General features: G+C 30.5%; 1 protein-coding gene across 1 annotated transcript in view; it reads left to right on the top strand.

The window, feature by feature from the left end:
- dachs (unconventional myosin-IXb-like dachs) overlaps window positions 1-25,493 on the top strand; it is a 130,111-nt gene that overhangs the window by 49,151 nt on the left and 55,467 nt on the right. The window contains exons 2-3 of the mRNA XM_087151989.1: window positions 1,797-1,952; window positions 18,832-18,977. Of these exons, the coding sequence (XP_087008115.1) occupies window positions 1,797-1,952; window positions 18,832-18,977 (302 nt within the window). The remainder of the gene's footprint in view (window positions 1-1,796; window positions 1,953-18,831; window positions 18,978-25,493) is intronic.

The following is a 25,493-nucleotide window of genomic DNA, read 5'->3' as shown; positions in this document are numbered from 1 at the left end:
ACATACAAATAGTGAGTTTTTAAAAAAAGCGCTGAGAGACTGCTTACCTAATTACACCGAGTTATCTCAGGGAAATCCATTAATTATTATAAAATCCCTAGGAAACTAGGAAATGACAGAAATTAGTAGTATGATTGTGTTATTTCGTTTTTACTTGTCGAAAGAAAATACTTCGCTTTGATTGCAGCAATGATGTCAGTGTTCTATTAAAAATTAAGTGTTGGTTGCAAAATTATGATCCCTAGATTTTTAGATCTAGATATTTTAATTACTAGAACTGCAAATAGTGATGTTTTTAAATAAAAGAGATGGCTTAACAATTTTCTTTGCTCTAAATTAACTAAATTCCTGTTTGTTAATTTAGAGCAAATTGGTTACCATAATTTTTTTTATGCCACACGGGTAAGAAACCGAGCAAGTTTAAGGCAGAGTGTGCGATTCTTGTTTTTCAGTGGCGCCATCTATGGCCAAGAATTCGATTTCATGGAGGACTTTGAGACTCCACAGAGTTTTAACGCGCATCAGTCACCAACTACATGGGGTAACTGATGCACGTTAAAAGCATCGTTAAACATCGTTACGAGGTTATTGAAACTAACTGGCATTTTATATGTATCTTTAAATTGTTCATACGTGGTGGTGTCTAAAATTATATTCTTTAAACATATTAAAGTAAGATTTCAGTATTAAAATACAAATTGTGCTACCACAAAAAAATTCCCACACGAACAAGATCAAGTTGAAATCCCTATGAACCCTCCCTGGCTCAGAGAATTTTATATTTGCAACTGTGACCGTTGTCTAAAAATTTTAAATAAAGAAATATACTTCATTTCCATATTGCTTAAAGTATAGTAATTGTTGAAAAAAGATAAAAATATTTTGAAGCAAACAAGTTTCGCATTCTAGTGGTTTGTAATATTTGTGTACCCAGGCTGCCCACATGGCGTCTGAAAGAATAAACTAATTTGCCTCACGTTCTGCTTCAGTTCCTTATTTTAAATAATAGAACAAAATTGTTGTGATGCTGTTCAGTGAACATTCTCTCTCTACCTCTTTTTATATTACCGATTACTCAATTAAGCTCCTTTACATTGTTAATTTTCATTTTAATCCCTTAAGTTTTTCTCTCTATGCAAGTTACAAGCTAATTCTCTCATCTTGATATCTTCCGGTTTTATGCTTTGAATGCTTCCAGAATTTTCGCGTTGCCAACAAACGAAAACATCCGTTAAAAAAAAAATTTCAGTACTTTCTTTCGAGAACTTTCTGAAGTTTGTCAATAAATAGAGGGGTGATTTGTCTTTTGAAGAGAGGTATAATTATGAAAATAAATTACTACTTCGATGGACCGGTTAACACCCAATTGTTAATGAAACTATAACGGATATATATTACTTGATGATATTTTTTTTTTAAATTCTGCTTGCGAATTTGTAAAAGGTTGCAACTCCCAATCAATATGATTTTCTGTGGTCATGTGATATATATATATAAAAAATTAAAATGATTTAAAGGAAAAGCGTTAATTTTATTTTGTTATTGATTAGCAACAACTCTTCTACATTCTGTGATTCCTGCATCTCCACACATATGTATAATTTTTACAGTTTTCCCCCCAAAAAAATCGGTACATAAATTAGTTAACAAAAAAAAAAAAAAAAAAAAAAAAAACATTCTAAACTTTTTCTATGTTTAGTAAGTTATCAATTTAATTGTAATGTATATCCTAACATTTTGCATTTGATTCAAAAGTGCAAAATTCTAAATCAGATTTGTTTTTTTCTCTTTCACAGATGCAGCATCTTCAAATGAAGCAGACCACCTGCAGCAGAGATTGCGCAGTCTAAGTTCAGAACTGGTAACGCTAAGGAACCGTTTGCATGTAACTGGGGGAGGCGCTCCACCGAGCGCCCCCCTCAGTGGACACTCTCTTGCAGCCTATCAGCAAGGTAAGATTCTTTTTATTTTATAATTTATTGTTTATTTATTTCTTTAAGAAAAATTAAAAGTAAGGATTATGTGATGTCAATGCTTCAAAGTTTGTTGTTTATTTCTTTATTTAACTGGTACCTTATTCCTGACTATCTAAACAATTAAAATTTCAACAGTGTAATAAAAAATGCACATTTCACTAATGATAGAAAACGTAAAAGATCCCCTCTTTGAAAACTAGCTGCAGAATTGAAATTGCGAATAGTGATTTATTTTTCGTTACTTTACTTTACACCCAGGCACATCCCTGAACCACAGAGCTTTTGCCCCTAGTAGTGATTTGACACGCTGAGCGCCGCGTCAGCCATCGATGGTTGACATTGAAATTACATTTAGCCTGCGTCTGCCACCGGTGGCTGACACTGACCTTTCACGTAGGCCGCGAAAAATAGCTGACTGACAGCGTATAACATGACATAGAACTATAAATTTTACACTCTTTTATGGAATTGCAGAAAATTTATTCAAAATTTACTTAATTATTGTGATTCTTGGTTTAATAAATACAATTTAGTAGATTTTTAACCATCACTATTTTTAAACAATTCGTAGTCATATATAATTCACCACTTTTTTCATATAAGTCATGCTGAACCTTTTAAAACTAGCAATTTCTTTCTAATATTTGCAATTTTAGTTTGTAGTTAATTACAGTTTGGCGAGACGGGCAAGACATGAAAAATTAGCGTGGCGTTCAACGTGTTCATATAAGTAATAAGTTAAACACATTGTTTGCCTCGATTTCCTAATTAGGCTATGCGAATCCGAGACCTGAGCTACTGAATTATACCAGCTAGCCCTATACCACCTGGCTATCATAAACTCTGCATATATTTGTAAAATTGTTTGAAAAATTTGTAAAATTGTTGATTTGTAAAATTGTTTATCAAATTTAAACTCGATTGTTTTTTTTTTTTTTTTTTTTTTTTTTTTTTTTTTTTTTTTTTTTAATAAGAAGGCAAACACTCAGTTAATGAAAAAAATGACCGTCAATTTCAATAATACTTTTAAAAATCGTTCTACAAATAATTTAAATCTTTTAAAAAAAAAGTTATTTTTTAAAAAATCATTAATATAGGGAGATTTTACACTCCGATGAAAATCATTAAAATTAATTTATGACTTTCAAGCTCTGCGCATTTTTAGAGCAATGAAGAGGCTATTAAAAATTAATAGACAAACACTTTTTATTTTTTGAAAATTGTAGCTTTTCCGCTTATGAAATTTGCATTTCAATTAACGTGGAGGACAATGGCTAGAATGGACGTTTCTCTCGCCATGAAAAATATAAAAGCCACCTTAAGTTAAAGCTATAACTTCAAACTATATAAACCATTTTAAGTTAGTGAAAAATTATCTGGGTTTTAGAACGGACAAAATACCTTAAATATTTTAAAAAGTATTAAACTTTTTAAAAATCGCCCAATTTGCCGATATTTTTCCATTTAGATAAAAGTTATTGAATAATTTTGAATTTTTTAAAGCTTTTTAAGAGTTTAGGTATTGCACCTTTAGAGTAACTTTTTAAATATTAAAAAAATGGGTTACAAACGCCCTTTATTAGCATGAAACTGTAACTTATTCTCAAAACAAATCAAACCTCTGGGGGTACTGATCCAGGAGTTTCCTTGCCTTCTTGATTGGTTCAAAATTACAAGGCTACGAAGTTGAGCATTAGTAATATTAACCCTTTCGCGCCGACTGTCACAAATACGTGACAGCATGAAACCGTATCAACCAGGGTAAAAAGATAAAGCTGGTAATCAAAGTAATTCTTTGGCACAGTTTATTTGTGGGCGGAGTTATAATTGTTTGATTTATTTTATTCACCGTTACTTTGTTCAAAATAAAACTATTTAGTTATGCTTTGAATTAACATTAATTATATGTATGATTAAACTAACAATAATTAAGATAAAAGCAAAGTAAGTCTGTCGAATTAGAAACGACTACATTTAAGTTACCGTTTTTTATTTAATTACATCCTGATTCTGATTTTGTACGAATGCTTTTCTGAATCACCCGTCCCCAAGGGGTTAAACCCGAAATTGGGTCGGCTGTTCAACGACGATTATTATTAAAAAAGAAAACTTGCAACAGTTAAAAAAATGGTATATTATTCGCTAGAAAGTGTTATTTAATATCACGACCGACCCTTCAATGAACAGTGTTATTCGAATAAAATACGTTTTATTAACTTATGAAAAATTACCAATGATCAATCATTTACTAGAAGCTACTAATTGAAATACGTTTCATTTCAAAGTAAAATAGTGTAAGCAACTGGTTGTCATCAACAACTACAGTATTACGGCAATATAGTCACAATCACGTGTTATTTTCGCCCCAGATTTAGTATTATTATGCATACATTTAAGTGAGTTTAACCCCTTGAGGACGGGTGATTCAGAAAAGCATTCGTACAAAATCGGAATCAGGATGTAATTAAATAAAAAACGGTAACTTAAATGTAGTCGTTGCTAATTTGATAAACTTACTTTGCTTTTACATTAATTACTGCCAGTTTAATCATATATATAATCAATGTTAGTTCAAAGTATAACTAAATAGTTTTATTTTGAACAAAGTAATGGTGAATTAAATAAATCAAACAATTATAACTCCTCCCACAAATAAATTGCTAAAAAATTACTTTGATTACCAGTTTTATCGTTTTACCCTGGTTGATACGGTTTTATGCTGGCACGTATTTGTGACAGTCGGCGTGAAAGGGTTAATAGTAACGATTTAGAGAGCGAGTGGTAGTTGTAGTTATCACTTGATACTCTATGGTGGCGACATTTAGAGATTAATTAACCCCATTAATTGAACGATAATAGTCAAATGATACAGTTAGAGCCGTGGCTCAGAGGATAGTGCTTTCGCCTTCCAATGAGGTGAACCGGGTTCGAATCCTACCGATGACTGGTCGATACGAATGCCGCACCCAACTCACACTAACTAATGTGCTTACGTAAAATATCCTCAATGGTAGACGGATCATGGATTAGAGTCTCCTTGCCGTCAGGATTACCGTAGGAGGTTTTCGTCGTTTTCCTCTCCATGTAACTCAAATTTAGGTTAGTTCCATCAAAAAATCCTCCTCGAAGGCAAATTTTTCCCAATACTTGATCCAGGAGTTTTCTGGTCTTCTGGATTGGGCTCGAAATTACAAGGCTACGGAGTTGAATATAAGTAGTAGTAAACCCGAAAAATTGGGTCGACTGATCAACGACTGTTATATAATAAAATAAAATGATACAGTTCAACCCACCTCTGGCTCGGACACCTCTATTTAACACGTTCACGCCGGGGTGACCCACCGGTGGGTCACGCTAGATTGTCTCATCTTGGCAACGTACCGGAGTAAAAACTGGTAACAATAAATTTCATTTTTTTAGTTTTTTTCCGGGAATAATAAAAAGCCATAACTACCAATTGTTTTTAACGGATGAAATTTTTATATTGAATTGCTTCTTCACCGTGTTAAATTTCCTTACAGTGAATTGTTATTGTTGAGAATAGATTAACTCCTCCCGAATATTATCTAATATTGAAGTAGATCTTCTACCAGTATTTTCCCTTTTCCCGGCGTGAACGTGTTAAACTGTGAATATTAATAAATATTCTTCAAAATTTTTCAATGGGACCAATCAAAAACCGCATTTCAATAAGCAGAAAGAACAGAATTCCAATTGGTGCAAAAAATATTCCTATAACTAACTAGAAAAAAAAGAACTAGAGAAAAGTTAACTTTAAGCTTTTTATCTACATTATCATTAGTTTTCTTTAATAAATGAGGTAATAACGAAATCCGCAAAGATAAATGTTGGAAACCTCATTCGCTAAATCTTATCTTCCACTTCACCACGGCAGGGGATTACCGATGATTAATGTTTCGATATGACCCAAAGCATCAGCGTTTTGAAACTTCGAAAGAAACATTTAAGCTTTGGGTTAATACACTCATTTATGACTTTTCTTCAAACATTTATTGTTTTAATAGGAGGAAAAGAAGAGGCCATTAAATTTACTACCACAGCAAGACATCAGTTTCGGTGACAAACCAAATAATGTCCCGAAGAAATGTTTCCTCAACCATCACAGTAGGATCGTGTTTTGAGGTAAAGGGCAACCAGCTTGAATTTAAAAATAAACGCCGTTCCGTACTGAGACACTCAGATGCATTTTACCTTTTAGCCCTTTACACTCTAATGTCCTTACTAGAACTGATTTCGGAACTTAGCTGTTAACATCTAACGGTAAACTTCGGACGTATCTGGGTAACTAGATGTAATGCACGACAAAATTATTTTACTTTAGATTAATTTAATTGACATAAAAATTAGATCATGAAATGGGAAACCACTAGAAAAAATCTTCCTTAACGAGCATTAGAACTTTTAGTTATGTCTAAGGTTTTTTTTTTATTTTATAACCATTGTTGAACGACCGACCAAATTTTGGATTTACGACGGTTTAACTCCTTAGCCTTGTAATTTTGAACCTAATCCGGAAGACAAGGGAACTCCTGGATCAAGTACTGGGAGAAATTTACTTTTGTGGAGAACTTTTTAAAGGAACTAACCCGCATTTGCGTTACATGGAGAGGAAGACCACGAGAACCTCCCACGGTTAGCCTGACGGCTAGTGGTTCTAACCCATGATCCGTCTACCACTGAGGATATTTCACGCCAGTACTGTGGTACGTGTAAGTCGGATGCGGAATTCGTATCTCAGCCATTGCTGGGATTCGAACCCGGTTCACCTCATTGGAAGGCGAACGCTCTAGCCCCTAAGCCATAGCAGCTCAGCTATTTTTATTCGGCAATATTTTGTTGTATTTTTTTTAGATTTAATGTGGTGGTCAAATTTATACATATGAAATCATATGTTATTCTCCTTTAAATAAATACGGTTTAAAGTAATATTTAATACCATTTCATTTAAATAATTTAAACCTACATAAAATAGGCTTGCTAACTCTCTAAAATTATTTTAAGTGTTAGTCTTCACGAAATGTCTACATACGGTCACAATCTAATTGGCTTCTCCCTACCACTAGGAAAACACTTTTTTGAAAAGCGTATAAGTTCGCAAGTATGTGCTTCCCCCCCCCCAAATCATGTTTAATTTGTACTTGTTTATATATTAATTTAATTTCATACTTTAATCACAACCTATGATTGTCATCAAATTAAATACCAACCAATGCTTAAATATCAATTGTGCTATTTATATTCACGAAAATTTCTGATTATTGCATAAATCACGACTCATATTAAATATCAATTCATGTTTAATTTATCAAGCAAATATGCTTGATCTTCTGTAATGCTACTTAAATGCTGCATAATTCAAAATGTTTTTTAATTCAACTTGTAAATACTTCATGATGTATGGGTTAGGGGACGCTGCGCGGCCCAGGCACCCAATTTTAGTTAAAGAAAGAAAGAAAGAAGCTTCCCCCCCCCCTCTAATTATCTCAGGGGTTAAAAGCGCGAAGCATAGTTCGTTTTTATCAAATCATCTCAATTCCCACATGTTCCCTGCGTTGTTCCTTAACAAAATTCAGTTTTTAATTCTCTACCACTACATTAAATATTTCGCATAAAGCGAGACAACTGCCATCTCTGTTTAAAATTATTCTATGATCTAAAGAAAAAGAACTACAACTTTGATCTCTAAGAGAATAACAAGAAGATAAAAGACATGTTCGCGCTTTTTTTAAACATAACGGCACTATGTAGATTAAAGATTAGCCCTGTTTTTTTTCTCCTTAACAGCGCACTGCCACCTATCAAACAATGGTTAGAGTAGAACACTGATAAGGATTGTTAATAGATAGTCTATAGGGTTGTAGGATAAAAGATGGATTCTAAATTATCTTGGATTCATAATTATCTTAATCAACGATGCGTAACCACGTCTTCTTAGGATAGTGAGTGTGAGCAGAAGGAGTGCAGTTTCTTATATATATTTATATATTTTTTTAACGATATTTTTTTCTATACATATAATAGGTCTTGTTTTTGTTGAAACAGTTCAGTGTAATTAGAAGGTGAAGGTGAGGACCGGAAAAAGATGCCATAAAGAGATTTTAGTCTGTTTTTGTTCGATTTACGTTTTGTTTGACGAAACGACAATGAATAAATCTTTGTAAACTATCAGCTATTATGTACCTTTAGCATTCGAATGGTAAATCGCGTGATGTGAATGGAGAATGTCAAATTAAAAGACGGAACTGAAGTAGCATACGAATGGGGAATTTTTAGCTACAAAACTTGGATATTTGTTTTTAACCGAGCAGGGTTACATTTTGGAAACAGAAGCTTTGACATGAATGAACTTGAAAGAGTGTTTCAAATGATGATTAAACTTTATTTATGTCGATATGTGTCACAAGCGTAGCAGCTAACGCTCTTGTTTTTCCATTGAGGATTAGATTATAAATAATGGTCAAATTTTTTGTTTGATATTACCTTCTTGATTTGATAAATTTGATTTGAAATTATTTTGTCCAATACGATATGTTATTTAGTTCTGATTTGTTAAAACTTAGAAATTATTTGGTGCGTGTTCAGGACTGGTGTGTATTTGCCAATTTCATGTCCTTCAACATTTGTGAATTGCAAAGGAGATTTTTTAAACAGATTTTTAAAAAACCCTTTAGCAAAACTTAAGAGCATGGACACTTGTCTAACTGACCCATTTTATATCTGTTTAAATCCTTCATACGGAGTGGTGGACAGTATTCATTTAGTTCAAATTTATTAAAATATTAATACATTGCAGCCTAATTAAGAGACGCCAACTGCTCCGGATTCCACAAAATACGTTAAAGAGCAGTAGAGAACTACAAGCCAGATTTTCGGCTAATTTGGCCGACTTTTTAAGAGTATAACAAATTGGCCTATCACATAAGCCTTTGAATTATATAGATGTAGTGGTGAGTAAAAGCCCTATAAATCGAATTTTCTAAACCAAGAATCATCCATCAACCCTTTCGCTCCGACTGTCACAAATACGTGCCAGCATAAAGCCGTATCAATCTGGGTAAAAAGATAACACTGGTAATCAAAGTAATTCTTTAACAGTTTATTTGTGGGCGGAGTTATAATTGTTTCATTTATTTAATTCACCGTTACTTTAGTTCAAAATAAAACTATTGAGTTATACTTTGAACTAACATTGATTATATATAGGATTAAACTAACAATAAGTAAAGTAAAAGCAAAGTAAGTCTGTCAAATTAGCAACGACTACATTTAAGTTACCGTTTTTTATTTAATTACATCCTGATTCTGATTTTGTACAAATGCTTTTCTGAATCACCCGTCCCCAAGGGGTTAAAAAGACTACCTCTTGAAAATATATATCCGCTGTCCAGAGCAATTTGGTATATCTGCTAATTTACTGCTCACGGAAACCTAATATGAAATAAATTGGTTTAACTGACAATTTTTTTCTCGTTCCTGAGGTACAAAGGTCCTGAACCTGAATACTTTCTTTCGTAACTTGAGTCATTATTATAATCATTTTTTAAACCATAAGTATATGAAATCTATTTTTTTAATTTAAAAAATGGAGAGTGTCTCTTTTTTTTATTTTTTTTTTTTTTTAAACTTGAACTGTTGACAGCTTTTAATATAAAATTCCAAGTAAATATGACTTTAATTTTCTTTTTTCCACTGCTCATTATTTATAATTATTTTTGAATTCCTAAAATTCTTAGTTGATCTTTATTATTTTACTTACATTTTAATCTGCTTTTTTCAAAAATAAATTTTTGTTGCGTCAATTAAAACTCCGTTAATTATTTTTGTATAAATGGTTTATCTTTTTTTTTATCGATTTAATTGAAGATGAAGTTTCAGTACAACCTTGAGTCCTATATTTCTTTTAATCCAAAGAGGAATCATCATTAAATATTGCCTCTATAACAATAAAAAAAAACGAATTAACATACATTTTCCTTAATTACAAGCTAGACTACATCTGGCAAGCATGTCCAGTCTGATTATATTGAATTTACGAAACAATGCTTACCTGAAGATGATCTTTTTTTTCCTCACGAGTGAGAAAGTGAAAAAAACTTCCATGCGAGTAATTTTTTTTTCCCTTACTACCAAAAGTGTGTCGCCAACGAAGAAACCGTTGGAATTTTTTTCGCTACACATATTTCCCAGGAATCAAGAATGCGGCTCGCTTCCGGTGCATAAGCACAATAGGGACACATGCACACCTAGTAGAACGTTGCGCATCTAGCTTCATTTATCCCGAAGTTGCCCCTTTTTGTTCGAAAGAACACTTAAAATGTAATGTAATTACTAGGTGCTGGATTAAGACGACATTTGCATTTTTTTGCAATTTCGGACTCTTTTGCTCTTTTTGGGGTTGTTCAAATATTGCGTAAGCATCTAGTGGGAGGAGGAGGTTTGGAATTTGCTTATTTTTTCTGGCAAGGGGATTAGAAGGGTATGAACAATGCTTATACATAACATTAAAATTTCCTTGTTTTCAAAAAATAAAAAAATGTGAAAAAAAGTTATAAGTGGAAAAAAAAAATTTCAAATTTGTATAAAAGTTTTATTTTACGGGAAAGAAATTTCTTCTGCCCGAGCGAAAGCACGTCCTATTTCGAAGTGATACGAAACTATATAAAATAAAGTGTTAAACTGATTAGCTAAGTTCTATTAATAGTTATAACATTTAGTTTCAAAAATTCGCAATATAAGTTTTAAAAAAAAATTAAATATAAAATCATTGCATGAGTTAGCATCTATGTAAAAAATACCAGTTTAGATAAACGTTTACTATCGACATTGTGATTAAAATTTACTTTGGGTTAGCTCAAATTATGATTTATATAAATAAACTGCTTAGAGAAAAGGTGGTAGTAATACTAAACTATCTCTATCGATTAAATTTTATACTCAATGAATTTTCGAATGAACAGATTTTAGATATTTTAACACTAGGTTTACTGGACGCGTCATTTTGACGCATTTCGAATTTTATAAGGAAAATTACAAAACCCGTTTGCATTTTTATTTTATCTCTTGTATCCATTTGATCGAGATAAATATATATTAAAGCCGATTTTCTTCAAAAGCGTTGAAATATTGAAATTCTCTTTGTGGTATACCTATCTCTACTGATATGCTTCAATTTGACTCAATCGTAATTTAGACAAAATTTTGAGTTAACATGCAAACCTCACATTAATAATAAATAGGAATGTAATACCTACTAAGAAAATTTTGCAAATACAAAGTGGTGAATTATGTAAGCCTACGAATTATTTAGATATAGTGGTGGATAAAAATTTACTAAATTGAATTTATTAAGCCAAGAATCACAGTTGATAAACTACCACTTTAAAATATATATTTGTGGCCCGGAGCAAGTTGGTATTTTTGTAAGTGCTGTTATATGTATTCGTTCATGCGTCAAATTGACGCGCGTTCGTAGAGATAGTTATATAAGAAACGTCCGTAAACCTACTGTTAACATCCCTGATTTCCAATTTGCAATGGGTCTCTCTCTGCACACTACAGTTTTTATGCAATTTAATAATGTATCCCTAACCAGGAGTTTTTAAAATACACTTAAGTAAATTCAAGGTGTCCCTACTTCTCTGCTACTTAGGGAGTGGTGTGGATAAGGTGATAATACATTACAGTTTATGATATAATACGTCTTTTTTTAAAGAGAAGTATATAAACCTATACGTTATTTATAAACCTGAACAAAAAAGTAGAAACTAAAATTATCTTTTCGAAAAACATTTTTTTTTTTTTTTTTAGCTTTCAGAACAAATCTAATTTCAGATCTCACATCCCAACACCTGAGTTAGGTAAAATCAACTGCTTGTATAAATGCAGCCAAAAAAATTTTCTCCAGTGTTATACTGAATACTGGCTGTTATACTGAATACCGAAGAAAAAGCATATTAATGATCCTGATCTACAAGTTCAACTTTCTAACCTAAAGCCGAATTTAAAAACTAGAATTCTCAAAGTGATGAATTTTTGTTATTTTTTTCATGAAATGTTTTAGAAATACAAGTAGTCTTACTTTGACTCAAATGTTTTCAATTGCTTGTAAAAACTTATTTTATTAAGTCGTGATTCTGTTAAGAGGAAAGCGGATTAATTAAGGTTCCGCTCGCCGATAAAATTTTAACTGCTTTTCAATATAGTAAAAACTACTTTCTTTTTGGTGCAAATAAAAAAGGGTCATTGATCTTTTTAAACATTTTCAAATTCATCTTCGGTTTCATAAGTTCAGTTTATTTAACCGGGTTCAAAAAATCATCGATACGCATAGAAAAGGCCGATATCACTTTGCTTATTTATTTCACATGTGTCTTAAAATATGGTATGTAGACTAAACAATTCTGTTTTTTATTTACAAGTGGAAAGAAGATTTAGCGATGCTACCTTACCTGATTTTATTTATTTTAAGCTGCCCTATCAACCTTTGGAAGATGGTCATTTCACGCCTAAATAAACTTGAACTGCCGCTTTCGTAAACCAAAATTATAGGATGTGTTTTCTCATAAAGCAATTTTTCTTTCTTATGTGGAGATTTTGTTTATTTTATCAAAGTAAATTTCAATATTAATGAAGAATTAATAGTGTTCTAAGTTTTACGAGGATCAAGGAATTCTTTCCGTGAATTATCGCTTTGGAAGAATATTTGAAGGTAGCAATTAGTTGACAATCACATTAAGATTACAAGTGGAAATATATTTTGGATTTTGTCTGAACCTAAGAGCATCATTGTAAAATTATCATACAAAATATATAGATGCTTAATTTATTTGTATGCGCCATGGTTAAAAATGGGACGGAAAAGAGTAAGATCTGGTAGTAAAACCTTTTTCAGTTATAGCTTGTTTTAGGAAGAAGAAAATTTAAAGTTACAAATTGAAACTTTGATTGAAAGTTTCGGATAATTTTGCCAACTTTTTAACCGGTTAAAGTCCACGTCATATTGTTAGGACAGTTCCTTTTTTCAAAGGCATTCATTGTGATGGGAAACGTTTTTCAGTATTTTCATTTATCTCGGTGAATTAATTTGGTGATTTTCAGATACCATGATGATTTAGTTATTTCTGATTAGATCTAGAAAATTTAAGGAGCAAGTACTTTTTGATCTATCAAAGACTTTTTGAATGCTCTAACGGTAGAAAAACCAATCAATTTCGATTATATATTATACCCTTTTTAAATATATAAATTCGGGGCAAACGGGTTAATAGGCTCAGTACAGCGCTCAGCTGCAACGAAGTTGCGTATCACAACATAAGCCTTTGATTTATTTAGGAGTAGTGGTGAGTAAAAATCTTTGCATTAACCCCTTGGGGACGGGTGATTCAGAAAAGCATTAGTACAAAATAAGAATCAAGTTGAAATTAAATAAAAAACGGTAACTTAAATGCAGTCGTTGCTCATTTGACAGACTTACTTTGCTTTTACTTTAATTATTGTTAGTTTAATCATATATATAATCAATGTTGATTCAAAGTATAACTAAATAGTTTTATTTAGAACAAAGTAATGGTGAATTAAATATATCAAACAAATATAACTCTGCCCACAAATAAACTGCTAAAGAAATACTTTGATTACCAGTTTTATATTTTTACCCTGATTGATACTGTCACGTATTTGTGACAGTCGGCGCGATTCCAATGCCATTAGTACCAGTCGCCCTAGGGCAAAATTCAGATCAGAGGTCTAGTGCCCGCTTGCGCGGGCAGGTACCTTGCCAAAATTACACGATCCAGATCCAGTCGGCGCTAAAGTGTTAAAGACTACCCCTTGAAAATATTTATCCGCTGTCCGGAGCAAGTTGGCATCTGTAAATTTATTCTTTTCTTTAAACTATTCTAAAAAATTTTACTTTTTCTCAAGTACGATACAGTTTAATTTATAGGATATAATTTTTTTTCTTTTTTTTTTTAAAAAAAAAATCTTGGTAGCTACTGATTTTATTTTTCTCGACAAAATTTATTGCTAGAATGAAATATCTTACCAGTTTTCACTCTTTTCCATCTCGGTATACATATGCTTTCAACCCTGTATAAATAAAACGGGATGATTTATCTGATGATTTATCTGAAAATAAATGAAATATTATGCTTGTTGTACGTTACACAAGGTGGCTGAAAAATGAGAAACATTAAAAAGGAGTAAATATATTTTCTAAAATAGACGAAAAATGTTTAAATTTAGCAATTACTTGAGCATTGAAAAAACATTTCACAGGTTTGGTTTTTGGTTTTGTTATTGAAATCGGTTATGATAAAACGAAATTGCATATCAATACTAAAATAAACGAAATTTTATAAAAAGAAAATTCTCGTTTCAATTTAAAATAAAAATAAAATTTTATTCATCAATCCAGTTTAGATGCATTCTAATTTTTTGAAGCACTTATACGCTTCGCATTGATATCGGTTCTGATGAAATGGAATTGCATAAAATGGGAGTGTTCCAGACGAAAGAAAATCTCAAAACAATGTCTCATTTAAAAAATTTTTTAAAAAGTGACCATGAACCCAGTATTTAATGATTTCAAGCTCTAATTCGCATCTTACTGAAATCTGTTATGATAAAACGAAATTGCATGTCCAATTCTAAGATAAACAAAATCTAAAAAAAATATCTAATTTAAAATTTTAACCATCAATCCTGTTTGTACGCATTCAAATCTTGTGAAGCCTAACGTTTTTGAAATAAGACAGCAGCTGTTAAATCCCAAAGTACAAAGCTGTGTACCACATAGAAATCATAACGTTCTATTTATTTTTGAACTCATAAGATTTGTAATGTAACGTATAGCGGTTTCTCAAACAGATATTTTCCTGTTTTTTTATACAAAGAAAGGGGGACATAAATTCTTGGGTGAGTCACGCCGGAAATCATACCAAAAGGTCTTGTGAACAGGACACCCCTCTAACCAATTGTTAATAGGGAGACCGTTAGATTCTTAAAAGCAAAGTCTCCGAGTTTTTCTGATTTTTGAAATGGAATAGGAAGAAAAAAAGGCTATTTCGTCATCTAAGTGCTGATTTAATATTTTGTATAGTTAATAATGCCGATATTAAATTCAAAGTAGTCACGTTACCTAAAATTACATTATATATATATATATATATATATATATATATATATATATATATATATATATATATATATATATATATATATATATATATATATATATATATATATATATATATATATATATATATATATATATATATATATATATATATATATATATAATAAATAAGTAAATACAAGAAAACACGAAGAAAGTTAAGAAAAACATATAATGAGAGTGTGATTTATACGATAAAAGAAATTATTTTAATTTTAATATTAATAAACTAGTTACTTGGAATTCTAATGTTTCTAGGAGCATCTATTTAAATACCACTTTTAATGAAATGAACAGAATTAAAAGAATATGTAGTAATATTTATTTATCCAAAAAACAAATCGATAAACTATTTCAAAATTTGATAAAAAAACAATGAATACCCAACTAAAATAATAAAATTTTATATAAAATCACTGAATTAATCGTATATTTTTGTGGATATATTTAATAAACATTTTTTTTTTTTTGGTTGTTAATTTTTATAATTTTCCCATGTGCAATCCATTTCAGGTAAATCCATTGCCAAAATTATTTACTAAATAATTTCTTTGTTAATTTGTATAATTTTTTCATGTGCAAATCCATTTCGGGCAAATCCGTGGTTAGAATTATTTACTAAAAATTCCTTTACTAAATTATTTCTTTTGTTAATCTATACAGTTTTTCCATGTGCAAATCCATTTCGGGCAAATCCGTGGGTAAAATTGATTGCTAAAAATTTCTTTATTAATTTATACAATTTTTCCATGTGCAAATCCATTTCGGGCAAATCCGTGGCTAAAATGATCTACTAAAAAATTTTTCTTTGTTAATTTTTTCATGTGCAAATCCATTTCGGGCAAATCCGTGTTAAAATTATCTATAAAATTTTTTTTTTCTTTGATAATTTAAATAATTTTTCTATGTGCTAATCCATATTGTGCAAATCCGCGGCTAAAATTATTTGCAAAACAGGCAATTTATGTTTCTCTTTTCTATTTTATATTTTTACTTAAATAAACATCTATCTTTTAAAACTATTTATGATCAATTTTTAAAATTATCCAGTATAATATTACCTTGCGCACATCTATTTCGGGCCCATCCTTGGTAACTAACAAATCAAAGCTCAGAATAACAAATCACTTCAGCAGTGCAGTAAGAACGACACCTTAAAACCCTCTTGTTACACTCAATTTGCGCTTTTGTTTTCATATTTTGTAATCTGGCAATCTTTCTGCGAAAACATTTTTAAATCATTCTTGAAAAATTTTCTGTCCTTGTAAGTTGATCTGATTTTGCTACTCGCTTTATAGTCCCTTTTAAATGTTTTTTATTTTATTTTATTTTCTGTTTTTACATGCTATTTTTACTTTTTGTGATCTATTTTATTTGTCGTTATTTTTATAAAAAAATTTTTTGAGTGCTCCTCACACTTTTGAATTAATATATTTTGCTTTGGCTTTATTGATACAATATCAGAAAGCACTCTGTTTTGCGGATATAATCGTGTGGGCTGAAGAAAAGATTATATCTTTTTTTTCCCCGGTTTTATTTTTCTGGTTTTTTAAATAAAATTTCATCCTTTTTTTTTTTTTTTTAATATGTTATATAAACTGTTGTTTGTTATTTTTTACTTATTATTCCCCCCCCCCTTTTTTTTCATATGTCTATAATTTTTCTTTGTTTTATCTTCATTTTGAACCTATATATATATATATATATATAAAGGAAAAAATAGAAAAATTAAGATAAAATGTTTTTAAAAAACATTTCAAAACCATTTTTATTCAAAAAAAATATTAAAAAGCCGGAAAACCGGCTTTGTTTTCCGGCTTTTTCAATAAAAAAGTAAGTCAATAATAAAAATAACTAAGATTTATCAATAAAAAATTCTTCTAAAATGTCACAGGTTTCAAAAGTAAGCTAAACAATTGATAAAATTTATTAAAAAATTTCATTAAAACGGAAAAAAATAAGATTTTTATTTTTTTACTTTTAAAAGGTTCCAAGTCCTATATATCATTAAAAAAACAAATAAATTAATTCTTATATAATGACCATTTCAAGGTAAACATAGTTATTTTATTATTATTATTGCTGTTATTCATAATCATATTTGGTGTGACAGCCCAGGTTGGGCCAAGGCCTTCTGCTGAAGATTGCTACAGGACAATCTATTTTCTTACCAAGAATGCCAGTCTCTTAACCGAATTACTTTAAAATCTCATTTCACAAATTTAAACCATCGTTGTTTTGGATTCCCTTTTTTCAACTACTGAAGGGCTTTAGCATAAATTGCTGTTATTATATTGGGCTTAAAACTAATCAAAATTTGTTACTCAGTATATTAATACAATTAATATAATAATCGTATGATTTTAACACATTTAAACAAAGAACATTTTGATTAAAAATCATGCATGCTAATAGTTTATTTTATTTATTTATTCAATTATAAGGCTATATGAATGTGGTTAAGAAATACATTTTAAAACATGTACGCAAACGTTAAAGTATTGCTGAATTTTAGATAAGAAAAAAAAATTTTTTGAAGAGAATTTTTTTTCGAGAAAAAATTATAGACTGAAACAAATTTAAAAACAATATATTAAAACATTCATAAAAATTCAAAATAAATTAAATAAATAAAAGATAAAGATGAAGAAAGAAGAGATATCCAGCGTAATTTTTATATTTTGAGAAGAAATTATAGACTGAAACAAATTTAAAAACAATATATTAAAACATTCATAAAAATTCAAAATAAATAAATAAAAGATAAATATGAAGAAAGAAGAGATATCCAGCGTAATTTTTATAAGCTTTTAAATTATTCCGTTCATCCCTTTAAACCTTATTTAATACAGTTTCAGTAAAATCTAGCTACCTGAAATGTTGTACATCAAAATACGTTTAGACAATAGTATACGTTTAAACATCAAAAACCTTCCAATGATTCAAATTTGAAAATTACTTCGTGAAACAAATTATGAACAGGAACAAATTCAAAAGCAAATTCTAAAATCATTCATTCTAATAAAAATTAAATGAAAATGGAACTCTTTAATTGTTATTAAACATCTTTCTTCACATTTGTTTAAATTGTATACGTAAGACCTGATGACATTTGAAAGTACTTATTTTTCTTGTAACTCACACAGCTGAAAACGTAAAAAGTGCTAGGAAATTTGATTCGCTACGAACAATGACAATTTAATGATAATAATCTATGCGCCTACAATGTATTATTGAATTCAAGATTATATGTTTATAATGAAGCAGCTGCGATAATTTTAATATTGAAATAGTAGCTAAGCTATTTTTATACTCAGTTTAAACTTGATTTAAAATATTTGTATAATCACTTTGCATATATTGTGTCTCGGTTTTAAAGGGATGTAGAAGTGGTCAAAATCATTGTAATTCTACTTTATTGCATCAAAAATAAAATTAAAGCATAAAGTTTATTACTTTTAATATGCAAGAAAAATTCCCCTTGAAAACGGTAGAAGTTGGCTTGTTTCCATGGCAACTGACATCAACTTGCAAAATGATGGTGGAGGTGGTTTATCTTTTGATAGTCAATCAATAACAGTGACTCCACATGAAATGATTTTTATATTTCAGTTAGTCCTATTAAATATTTTAAATGAAAGAATGTTTTTTCTTTTCCAGAATTGAGCAAAGGCGGGAGTGGTGTTGGAATGATGAGGCACAGTGTTTGTGTAGAAGTGCAAGACCTAATCCATCTTCCAGGTCCTCTTACTGAGGATGCACTGCTCAGGACGCTCCATGCCAGGTTCTTCAACAGGGAGTATTTTGTAAGTTACTTTTTTTTAATCAATCAACATAACTTTTCCAAGACAAGGGAGAATTTAAAAGGCAGTGACAAATGTGCCATGTGGCCAGAGATGCCAACTGCTCCGATCGAGTCAAAATATTTTAAAAAATAAGAATGTTTTATATAAGAACGTTTCAATATCTTTGATAGAATGTATTGAATGCTCCTTTACTGCCATTTTATTAAGATTGCTTTTAATGGCCACAGTTTATTTATGTTTCAGGACTTTTTTTTTTTACACTTAACTCGTTTTCAAAATTTTTATTTTGATTTTATATTATTTTAACTACCATCTTAACATAAAGTAATTGCATATATCTTATGTACACAGTTTGTACCATCCATATACAAATTTATCACGCATATTTTGAGTACGGATATGTGTTAAATTAGTTAGTATGGCAAAGTTTCGTCAGTTGCATATTACAATAAGTAGTTGATAATCACAAAATGCCATCATTTTTTTTTTTAAATGTTTCTTGTATTTATTAATGTCACAATAATTTCAGCACCACAAGGAAAAATGTTCCTCAAAAAGTTCGATTGTTGAATCTAATTTATTTGGAGATTTATTTGTAATAATGTTTATATTTTTTCGGTAAAATCCACATTTGAAAAAAATGTTTGCGGTGTTTAGAGAAAAAAGTAATTTAAACGTTCAACGAATCAGTTTGATTATTTGCTTGTGCAGGGGATTTGTTATTGCAAAGTATGTGTTAGATGCTAAAGTTACAAGCTAATTTTTCTTGAAAGGTAATAATTCATAAAACAAAGATATTTGAGTCGTGGACTGAGCAGTAATGTGCAAAAGGTGGCAAAGATCAAGAATTTAAATAAGTGGTCGTTTGTTGAATGTTAAACCATGGAAAAAGTTTACCGCGTATGACCGCAACTTAATATGTACAGAAGGAAGTATCACAAAAAAATCTTCGTTTTAAAAAAATTGCTTTTTCAAGTAACTAAATTGTTACACTGATCACAATTTTTACTTTATTTATTTATAGAATTAAAAAATACAGGGGTTGGACAAAAATATGGAAACACTTCTAAATTAAACTCTAAGAAAACAATTTTTCTCTCAAAGGCAAATGTAATGTATGATTTACATGATAAAACAGTTGGCATAATTTAAAAGATCATACTTGAATCTTTTAGAAATGGCGTACTTTTTATCCATTCAAAATTAGCATCGCCCAAAAGGAGTGCAGAAAGTTGAAAGCTTTTTTAATATAAATATCACAATCCTATAGCATGATTTCAAAATTGTTCTTATTAAAGCTTGAAATAAATTATCAAATTCCTTTCCTCATTTTGGGGGATCCAAATTTTGAATTTTGCATGGTTAAAAATGACCTCATTTATTAAAAGTTTCAAGCATGTTGTTTAAAATTGTGTCAACTATTTTGTCAGGCAAAATCTTTTAAAACATTTGTTGCTAAAAAAAAACATTGTTTACATAGAGTTCGTATAGAAGTGTTTCCATATTTTTGTCAACCCCTGTATATATGTCACCCGAAACAAATTAAACAAAAAAAAATTTCTTGTTCAAAACGTAAATTTAAGAGAAATTTAAAGTATGAAAACAAAAAAAGCTTTAATTTTGGAAAAGTTTTAAAATCAATAAAAATAATAATAACAACAAAATGTAACATTTATTTATCCGGAAACTACAAGGGAAAAAAAATTTCCATTAATAATTACGCATAATTTTTATTCCAATCCTTAGGCTCCGTGAAACTGACCAGCATCCTCAAGAAACTAAAAAAATTTGTAGTAAAATTTCTATTCGAATAATTGAAAACTAAGTGCTATTAAAAAATTTATTAAGAAATCTTTCCAAATTTAAACACAAATCACTTGCAGAAATAATATTTTTAAAAATATAAAAAAAAGGTAAGTTTTTTGCACCGCTGGTTTGAGTGTTGGCTGGGGCTGTGAATTAGATTTTTTTTTTCGAATAGCAGGCACTGAACTTTATTCGTTTCGCTTTAGAAGATGCCCGAGTTGTTACTCATTTCGCGTTATCCAGTGGGCACCTGTGAACCAAAGTCATGGAGGCGAGTAACATTGCCCACGCCACACTGCCACAAACCCGTTCATAGGGTGGGCCACATTCACACATCACACACAACAGAGGGCAACACAAGAGAGAGAAACATCCATGCCCAGAGCGGGATTCGAACCCGCGGCCATTGGCTTCGCAGTCTGGCGCGATAACCTCTCGGCCACCTGGCCGGTTGAATTAGATCTTGATAGCAGAAAAAAAATCGGCGTGTATTGTAAGCCGCAAGTAGCACGCTAAAAGTGTCACGGCTGAAAGTCCCCACGTTAATTGTGTTGCGGAAGTTAGGAAAGAGAGGTACCAGCTCAGGCGCTGTCCACGTCATCTCACCAGGGTAAAAACTACGTGGCATTCCTACCCTGGTCTTTAAAAGATAGATTCCTGAAAATGGGGCAAGTTGCGTGGCCGGGGTTGAGTAATGTGTGTATTAAATATGATGAATAAAAAGTTGCATTTACTCTAAAAGTTTAAAAAAAAAACTTTTCCACAATAAAAGCTATGTTTTTTTTTCTTTCTAATTAATTATCAAGCATTTTGACTCGTAACTGTGCATGAAAATGTATCGTCATTCTTTCAAAATTAACAGAGAATTTTTGAGAGATAGATAAAGGAAATATTCCATTTGTGTACTCTAGTCCCATATCCACATTTGCCCCCCTCTGACCTACTATAAAGTTAATAACAAATTATGGTTAAGTAGTTAATAACATCGTAAAATTAACGCTGAAAAAAGTTTTAAAAAAACTTTAACCAATTATAATAAACAAAAATAGCGAAAATTCGTGAACGCGTAAAAAACATTATTAATACCCAGGGCAAGAGAAAATTAAGTGATTTAGTTTTTGAATATCTGTAATCGTGATATTCCCAGCATTTTCCCTTCAAAAAGCTACTTTAAATCTTTTGTGGTCCATTACATCCTGGTGAAAAATCTTGTATTTTGTTATTTTCCGTGTCGTAATCAATCATATTTGACGAATGTTTCTTGCATAAACGTCTGTCAGCAACTCTTTCTGCCACTGCGAGGGAGTGATTCGTGTAGTAATGAATCATCTTTATTTTAAATTATCCCCATCTAGTTGGTGAAAACGATTCGTGATGGATGAAAAATGAAAACCGTGAGTTAAAACTATATTTTTAACATTCAATACATTTAGTTAAATTCAACATTTTTCTTGTAGTAAATAGCGGGATGTTGTTCGAGATTTCTTTTAACTAAAAGTGTAAAAGATATAGTTTTGAACACTGTTTATCCCATTCAAGATAAACGTTCCATGAACTCTGATTGCTCAATTACTATACTCTTAGAATTTATCTTGAAACAAGAACTTTGATCATCACCTAAATTAAGGATTAAATAAACGTTAGATCTTTAATATATACTAGTGGGCTGTGCCCCCTGCTCGCTAACGCTCACCAACCCCCGAAAATTGCTACGCAATCTTTTATGGTTTGCTTCGCAAACCAAGTTCGCTTCACTCGCTACTAACTTAGGTACATTGCAAATGCACAGAATTCTAAGAATTCAAAGCAATCATTCAAATCCATATAAAAACTTTTTTTAAAAAAAAAATTACATCTTTTTAGTAAATACTGAGTCATTAAAATAAATTTGAATTCAAATAAATGACATATAATTCGTTAAACCTATTAGAAATGTGCTATAGTATAATTCGTGATATAATTCAAAAATCGTCAAAAAAATTCGTAATATATAAATTGGGGAAAAAAATGCGCTTTCGACAAAATACTAAAATAGAGATCTATAGACAAAGACTACTCACTTCTGCCTAGCTTAATAGTATGAGATTGCCGCAGCTGATGCTCTCTGGTTATTTCAGTTTCCGTTTTTAAAAGCGCTATATGTTGAGCCACCTCAGCTAGATTTAGCATGTGACATTTTTAGCGACAATCATTGGTCGATTCGCCGTGTAAGAGAAATAGTAACGTAAACAAAACAAAGCAAACGTTGGCACCGGCGGAGAAAAAATACAGCCAAAATTTGGCAGCCACTAAGAGAATTATATATATTAGATATATCATTAAATACAATTTCAGTACCTAAATTAAGGACTTCATGAACCATTCAATATTTTTCATTTTTCAATAACAATGTATAACTATTATTACTACTATTATTTATGAATTATAATTTCTAAAATAATGTTTAAATCTTCTTGATGGATATATATTAATAAAAAAAAGGGATATCGAAGTTATCATTTGACCATTTTAGACATTAAAATAACATAATTATGTAAAAAAAGTGTATAGATATATAACTCCAGTACTGGTAGTAAGAACTGTTCCTTTTTTCTAATTTTTTAGGGAAAAAAACTCTTTGTCCTTCGACTATTCATTAGCAATTATTATACTTTTAATATAAACTTCTTGTCCTATTCATAGCTACTGACTCTTGCGGGAGAGTTTATAAAATTTGAAATGATGGCGAAACTTCTTCATCCATGAATTTATAAAGTTAATTTAGAATAATTTTAATCACTTCTCTTCTTCTCATTGGCTCGACAGCCCAGGATGGGCCTTGGCCTTCTCAACAAGCCTATACCAAGACATTCATCCCTTAGCCAAGGTTCTCCAGTTTATTATCTCTAAAACTTGCAGGTCCTTTCCAAGGCAGTCTAAAAATTTTAGGTTTGGTCGTCCTCTTTTTCTTGTACCTGTTGGCCGGGCAGTGAAAACTGTTTTGGTTGTCCTGCTATCCTCCATTCTTATAATGTGACCTGCCCATTTAACTTATTAAGCCGTTTTTACTTATTCCACCAAAAATGCTTCGCAGTAATTTTAATCACTACTACACGTTAGAAAATTTTAATATATGCATATTAACCATAACATGTTGTGCGTAATCTCTGACCAAAATATTTTTGCTAAATAAAATAAATAATTATTTTTGACCACCAGGCATTTTTCTCCCACTAGAAAAAACTAATTTGTTAAGAAAATAGGGCTAAAATAAGTGAATTTTTTTTTCTACCACTAGAAAAAACTAATTTGTTAAGAATATAGGGCTAAAATAATTGATTATTTTTGACCACCCTCACGTGACTGTAGTATAGTAAATAAATATGCGTTCTAATTGTAGAAAGTTCATTTTGGGAATTTTAATGCATAAATCTATTTCCTTTGATTAACAAATATACTTTGATAGATAGGAATAAGTAAAAGCAATTTTTTTTTTTTTTTTGCGAATTTTTAATCATTTTCCAACAGCGAACATTTTTTGAGGTTGTCTACAAGTAAATTTAACAAATAAAATTAGTTATCGACTTATGTTGAGTTGGGAACGTGACACGCAGAAATGTGATGACTACTTTATTAAATAAATTTTATGAACTAGCAAGCTACAATTTTTTAAACACAAATTCTATGTTAATATGCACAATTTTCTTCTCCACAAAGGCTTAATGAGTCAGCTTCAGTAGCTATGAATGGGCTGATGATCCAATTATAGAAACTGTGTTAACATTTTGTGAGGTGTACGGATGAAAGCTGTTGTACATGGTTTAGCAAAAACAGTCAAGAGTAATGGAACCTAAATTAGATAATAAACTATTTATACATTTCTTTTATAGCACCATAGACTCATCGGGTATTTCTCTAGCTATCTAACACCCAATTTTCTAAAAAAAATATCTGCACTCTGCCCTTTTTAAGGTCTGGAATGAATTCTGGACGGTAATCCACAAAGCTTAGTGCTCAAGTTTATAATTTAGTACTTTAGATAGATAGTTTGCAATTTAGATTATAGTCTGAAATTTAGAGGGGGAAAGCAAGTTTACTTTGATTAACTTAATCTTTAATTAAAACCTCAAGGGACTAAAAGTTAAAATTTTGAAGAGTGGTACAATGCTTTTAAAACTGTACTTGACTATGCTAAAATTATATTTTGATGTTCCTCCTGTAATGCAATAGTTATTCAATTCCAAAACTGCGTCAATAATAAAACAAATCTGATTCCTTAAACAAAAATTTTTAAATTCCTGTATTTTGTCAAACGAATCAAATTTAGCGCATCATTTTGACTTAATGAAACATATGCAGATATTTCCCAGCAAGAAAATATTAGAAAACAGTGTTAATTGTATTTTTAATACGAGTAAAAGTATTTAACATCAATCCTTCAATAACCATTTCATTACACAAATGAATGATTTTTTGCATTCATTCATTGCGCAAAACGAGTTGGGATGCTACTAAAAAATGCTGTTTAACCTCTGTTTTTGTGACTAGCATTTTTTAGCATTATCAAACTTTGTTACAGATTTTAAAAAATAAAATCATACACTGGAAATACCTTAAATTTGAATAACTATTGCGCCACGGGGGACAAAAACCACGTCAAATCAACTCTATTAAGTTAAGTGTCAGATATTAATATATAAATTTTACTGACACTAGAATTAGTCTTATACA

The sequence above is a fragment of the Parasteatoda tepidariorum genome, chromosome 9 (genome assembly GCF_982258835.1).
Source record: "Parasteatoda tepidariorum strain Cologne lab strain chromosome 9, Ptep-v5.0, whole genome shotgun sequence".
In the NCBI taxonomy this organism is placed as follows: domain Eukaryota; kingdom Metazoa; phylum Arthropoda; class Arachnida; order Araneae; family Theridiidae; genus Parasteatoda; species Parasteatoda tepidariorum.
The sequence above is the reverse complement of the archived record's forward strand: the minus strand, read 5'-3'. Positions and strand labels throughout refer to the sequence as shown.